Genomic DNA, 6613 nt, shown 5'->3' with positions numbered 1-6613 from the left:
GACTCATCCGCCCACAGGAGGGCCGGCTCCAGCTCCAGCTCGGGGGTTCAGCAGGTTTCTGCATGTGGTCTGGGAGGATTTCATTCAAATGTTACATCTAAACACCTCGGTTTTAGTCAGTCCCATAGCTATTATTATTACCCATGAAATGCAATTTGCTACGTAAAAATGCTTACATGCTTACCGAGATATAGGTTTTCTTCCCTGTAGTTTTGGGTTATTTGGTTCCTTATTTTACTCAATTAACTCTAGGTGTTTCCTTTTGGGTGATAGTTCATATTTATTCTAATCATGTTTTGAGAATAAAATCAGAATTTTCTCCACAGTAATTCATTAGGACCAAGAATCTAAATGTTCCTATTTTGTGTATAAATTCTTACATCTACAAAATGTTTCATTTTGATCTGCTGAATTCTCCACATTAATTTTCCCAAAAAGTCTTCAAATGTTCAAAGTTTACATTGATTCTTCCAGGCTGAAATCCCTTGCCTGCATTATGAGTTTAGTGTGTCGACTCCTTGTACTCTCTAGGATCTTTCTTTTCTTCAGCAATCATTAAAGTTACATTGGACATACTGAATTCAGTAAAGTTATGTGTATAATAATTCAAAATAAACAATTGGCCATCTAATATTGTTTGCCTGCCCTCCTTTCTTTTTTTAAATTTGAAGACTTGTTTTTGTGTTTCATAACTGAATCTTTCAAACTTGACAGAATTGCTAGGTTACCTTACAGTTTGGTCAGCTTTCAAATTATTAAAGAAAAATTGAAAATATACCCATATACTTCTCTAAGGACATCACTGTTCTATAATATCACCTTAGAAATCTAAAGGTTTTTTATAAACAGAAAATTAACACTGTACCTTTGTACCTTGATTTTTTTTCTCCAGAATATGAGACTTTATAGCTCCATAGGCACACATCCTCAATTTGCATGTGACTTTATCACACAAATAACTTCCTGCGGGATAGTAAGCGCGTATCAAGTGGAGCCGTAGTAGATTAATTTGTTCCAATCTCAGCAGTGGCAGGCTCGAATTACTCACTACTGCCCCAATGCCCTTGATTCTCAAATGAAAGACACACACGCACACACACACACAGAGCTTTCTATTTTATTGTGCCTTAATCAGAGCAATGCCTGAGCCACCCTTAAATTTCCATGTTGCTAATATCTCCCCTCCTATACTCCTGAATTATCACTTACTAAAATCTATATTCCATCTTTGGTACCCTAGACCCAATTGGAGGTTCCTTCATGCTGCTCTTCCCGACTCTTACATGATTGTAAACTCTCTCTTCTGGAGCTGTCAAGCCGGATCCTTCTTCCTCTTGTGCATGACACTACTAAATCCTTCTTATGTCTTCAGTTTCCTTGCCTGGGAAAACAAAAGTCCTGCCTTTGCCTCCCTGCCCAATCATTGGCCACCTGCAGCTTTATTTACCAATTGGAACCAACTGGAGGCACTGACCCAGTATCTTACATGCAGGATTCTCATGTAATTTTGGAGGGCCCCAATTAACACAATACAAGCAATAAACCAAATCCACAACATTTCCTTCTTTTTGTCCATTAAAAAGGCCTTTACTCTCAAATATACATTAAATAGAGTTATAACAGTTATGTAAGTATAAGGTATGATATCACTAATAATGTTCAATCAATAATCCATCAATTTTGTCAGTTTAGGTACAAGACTCTAACATCTATCCTAACTTAAAAAGTTTACAATTCTAGTTGGCTTGATTATTGCTGGTATAACAGCTATAATTACATTAATTGCTACCACCACTGCTTCCGCAATTGCTGTGGCACAAGAAGTTAAGACAGCTACTTTTGTTAATCATTTAGCAAAAAACGTTTCTAATATGTTGAATATACCACAGAATTTAGATAGGCATTTGGAAGAACGGATTGATGCTCTTATCCTATTCAAATTTCTGGAAGGAGGTTCAGAATTTAAGGGTAAGGAGCCATCTTGAGTGTCATGCCAAATACCATGAGACTATAACTAGTCTTCAATCTTGTCAGAGATCTGAGAATGGATTAACTATTACCCCAATATATAGGAATCACAAAAACAAAGCTTGCAAAACTTAACTAATTTGCAGACAGCTGACTACCTAGACAGTCCTCCATTTTTTCAGACTTCAGGCCCAGAACCATCTGATAGACCTTAAGTGAACCAAGAAATATGAAGGACTAGCTTACCCTGTCTTGGCAGAGCTAGGCTGTCAACTACCCCAAATCATGTATCTTTTCCTGGACAGTATTTTTGTCTGTACATGAATTAGGGCAATTCTTGCCCAGTGGCTACCTTGCCACACTGGAACGTCTCTATATGGAGGTTATGATGCTCAATATCTTCTTTGAACTGTGAAGAGGTACTGTCAGGAGCAGACATGTCTCTGACTTTCATAATACAACAACCTAGTGGGTACATGAAAAACACTTAGAATTGGGCCTGACACATAATAGGCATTCAATAAGTGTTTGTCATTTGGGAAAAGTTTTAGGCATGGGTGAAATAAGAAGATGAAGAAAAAAATTATTGAGAAAATATACCATTAAATATCTCCATAGTTAAATTACAAATATGTGGTAGATACAAAATTCAAAACGTGGAAACAGGTAGCTCAATAGTATAGTTTCTAACATTTATAAGAACTGAATGTAATCCCAAGCACAAAATACAAAAACACAAATAAAATATAAATTTATTTGAAGATGATTTCTTTGTGCTAGGCATAATGATACTTGCTGTCATTTTAGTACTTTGGAGGCTGAAGCAGAAAGATAGCATATTCAAAGCTCGTCTGGACTATATTCCAAAGGTCCAGGCCATAAGTGGAGATAGATGATAGATAGATGATAGATAGATAGATAGATAGATAGATAGATAGATAGATAGATAGATAATAACCTACCTCAACCCTCAACCTGCTCCTGGGCTGCCCCTGGAAGAGTCAGCATGGCGTCTGGACCCGGAACTGTCTTTCAAGTCCTCATTTCTGTCACTAAAACGTATTGTCAGCATTCAAATATACTAGACAATTAATATAAATGAATATAGTCATTGTTTTGGTATCTTGAAATCTGTGATACTAGAAGGAGCCATTTCTATAGAGAAGCTGTGATATAAAGATGTAGTAAGAATTTTGGTTTCTTTGAAAAACATGGAAATGTTATGGGAATTTGTTTTTGTCTCATTCCCAGCTGTGGGATGTGAGGTTGCTTCAAATTGTCAAGAGCAGTAGACTATGACTGGCCTTGTGCTCTAGGAGGGGCATGATTTTGTCAACTGCAGATAGTTTCTGTGATTATGTGATGTTTGAAATTCTGGGGGCTTCTCCTAAAATGTTAGAGTCCCAATAAGGGGATGGCTGGTTGTCTGGTTGGTGGTTGGATACCATTGCTTGGTATTGGTTGCAGTTTGTTGCGGTTTGTCAAGTGGTTGTTCACAAAGAGATGAGAAGAAGAAAGTTGATATACTGACAGCAAGGACCAAACTTGCCCCAAGGAACTTGATGCTCCTAATTAACAGGAAGTAGTCTAACAATATTGTCACCCCCACCCCCTTTAACATGTATTTTTTCCTCTCCTTCCTAGTGTTAGGAGGTGGAAGGGTGGAAGAATAAGGGTAGAGAAGGATGGAAGAAAAAAGAACCCACAAAGTAGCCAAACATCTGCTATATAAAGTAATTTTTGGAAAGAGAAGAAATGGATGGTCCTCCAATGAACCAGACATAATAAATATAAACTCTTTCTGTCAGAAGCAACAAACTACTATCTAACCAAATCATTAGGTTTCCAACATTCATAAGAGTGCTAGCTTATATGGATTTGGAGGAGGAGCGAGGTATGAGAATATAGTCTTCATGAGATACTTTTGAGAATTAACAGGAGAGGAGATCATGGATGATATATTTGGGAAGCCAGAGTTCAAGGCTAAACCTCCCTTGCCCAGATTTTTGAAGAATAAATAGCAAACTAAAGTAGTACATTTTGAGTTGCAATGCAATGTTTTGATATATGTATATAATGTGAAATAATCACTATAGTCTAGCTAAGTTTAATATATCAATTATCTCACATAGCTTCCTTTTCCAAGAGTGTATGTGGTAGAAACATGAAATATAACCTCGTAACAAGTTCCACAACACAACATAATTAACTATACTCAAGAATTTTACATTCAGTTTCCAATAATCACTCTTCTTGGAACACAAGAGTTTAATTCTTTGTTCAATGGCCTTCTCTTTCCTTACATGTTCAACCATGATAACCACTATTCTACTCATTTTGTTTTTTTAATTCGATATTTTATTTTTTTACATTTCAGATGTTATCCCCTTTTCCCATTCCCCACCGCCCATTAATCCCCTATCCCATCCCTCCTCCTCTTTTTTTTGCTTTTATACCATTTAAATTACATGCACGTATTAAGGTCAGATTCCATATCATGCAATATTTATCTTTCTGTGTGTGATTTAGAATTATGTTCTCTGGGTTCATCTATATTTTTGCAAATCACAACTCTCCCTTAATCTTAAGGCTGACTAATTTTTCATTGAGTACACACTCACTCCTTGTTAACAACACAGATATGTTATGAAAATGCCTCATTAAGGAACTCTGACATTAGATGAACACCACAGGGTGCACTTACACAAACATCGATGGTACAAATCAAGAGGACTTGACGTGTCCTCTTGAGGCAATTCTGTAAACTGAAATGTATAAGCTATTGCCAGCATTATATGTCACAACCTGAATGGGACTAGGGGAGCTGTGAAGCCAAGGGGAGCAGACCTGAAGCAAGGGTGGGTCAAGGCATGCCCAAATCCCCAAAAAGCTCATTCTGAGACTGGCAGAAGTAGGACTGCTTCCTTTCTGCTCCAGCCAGCATGTAGCTTGATAGCCAGGTTACATACAGGTTAAAAATCCTCTTTCCTTATAGGATCACATCCAGCAGCCCCTGGATTTCTTCCTTATGCAAACAGACATCCCCAGTACCTCAGCACTGACCAATGATGTACACTCACTTCATAGCCTCTACTCACTCCCAAAGCGTGGGAAGTTTGGTAAGGTAGAGTAGGTTGAGACCCAGAGACTCGGTGTGCACACATCTGAGGCTTGGGCAACTCCTAGCTCCCTGCCAGACTACTGACTCGAAACATACTGCCATGCTTCTCACAGAAAAGAAATGTGTCCTTTGGTCAGCCCAGAGGGCTTAGCCAATAAGCTTCTCTTCCCAAACATTCCTCCCTGCAAAAGGTATTTAATCTCTGGCCCACCCGGAGAAGTGGGGTACGGTACATTATGCATCTATTTTCTGCCACAAACAACCAATAAACTGTTTGGAACAATGTACTGTCTTTTTCATCAAAATCCACCGTGAGGAACCTGGGGAAGGCCTTTGTCTACAGAGCTGAAGCTTTACTCTCCTGTAGAAGGCCTCTCTGTGCTCACAGCCACAAAAGCCACCAAGCCTGCCTCTGTCAAGCCAAGGACAATCACACCAAGACACAAGCTGGAGCTCCAGCTAGACGCTGTCCCCAGCCCTCAGGCCCTGGGTTCTGTTCTCTGCTCCTCCGAGACTCCCAGTGGCACCTGGGTGTCCAAGAGTCTGAGAACCCCACGAGCCCAGACCTCATTGAAGGCTTGGGGGCTCCTGAAACAGCGCTGACTTTTCCACATCTCAGATTGTACTTTACTACCCCGAGACTGGTGTCTCAGAGCTTCTTACAGCCCAGCATCCGCCCCAGCAGCAGCATGGGATAGGCATAGTCAAAACTCCCCACGCTCCGCTTCCCCCAAGGGGCCGTGTTGAGTGGCGGAGTGGACGCAGACCTACACCAAAGGTTTATATATAGCCTTTGTTGCCCCCAGTTAAATGAGTTACTCAATGAAGCCTGTTTCCCAAGAAGTCTGTTTCTCACAGCACAGGTAATCAGTCTGTCTCTGATTACCCTCAGCTGTCGCCTTGCTTTTGCTCTTAGGCCACTGGCTGTGATTGAAGACAATGACACCATTCAGAGGAAGGAAACAGAGTGGGAACAAGCACGCAGCAGTGTGTGGTTTGAAGAGACTGTCAGGATGCACAGAAAGAAGTAAGATGAGCTCTATTCCCAGAGAAGACATTGATTGGTCACCCAGATCTTGCCTCTATGCTACTAGAGCTAGCAGCGTGTCTTTTCCTTCTCCCTCTTTCTTCCTGGTTTATGCCATAGCACTGGACTTCTCTGAGAAGGGTAAAGAGACAAATGAAACCTTCTGGCATTGATAAAAGGTCTCTAACCATCTACCTGAACCCTGACTTGGGAGTTGATGAAAAACCCTATCTTTTCTCTTCAAAAAAGAAAACAAATAAATAAGAAACAAGTTACACAATAACCAGTTAAAAGCCATTTAGGAGGGTTGCCAGTTTTTCTGAAATTTTTGGTCCGGCTTATATTTGGTGACTATAGGAAATTCCCTGTAGAGAAGTTGCACAGCCTCCAGGAAAGGCCCTCCCTGACCCTGGTATTTCAAAAACCTTCTCAAGAGAGAGAGAGAGAGAGAGAGAGAGAGAGAGAGAGAGAGAGAGAGAGAGAGAGAGAGAGAGAGG

At 40.0% G+C, this 6613-nt stretch overlaps 1 protein-coding gene across 1 annotated transcript in view; it reads left to right on the top strand.

Annotated features, from left to right (window-relative positions):
* The window catches only part of LOC114636806 (filaggrin-like), a 7101-nt gene extending 1409 nt beyond the window's left edge, over positions 1-5692 (top strand). Inside the window, exons 3-4 of the mRNA XM_028784916.1 lie at positions 4964-5087; positions 5457-5692. Coding sequence (XP_028640749.1) covers positions 4964-5087; positions 5457-5692 — 360 coding nt within the window. The remainder of the gene's footprint in view (positions 1-4963; positions 5088-5456) is intronic.
* The last annotated feature ends 921 nt before the right edge of the window (positions 5693-6613 follow it).

This window comes from Grammomys surdaster, unplaced genomic scaffold (assembly GCF_004785775.1).
Source record: "Grammomys surdaster isolate TR1022 unplaced genomic scaffold, NIH_TR_1.0 124938, whole genome shotgun sequence".
NCBI lineage: Eukaryota > Metazoa > Chordata > Mammalia > Rodentia > Muridae > Grammomys > Grammomys surdaster.
Note: the sequence above shows the minus strand (reverse complement) of the source record. Positions and strands in the feature narration are given on the sequence as shown.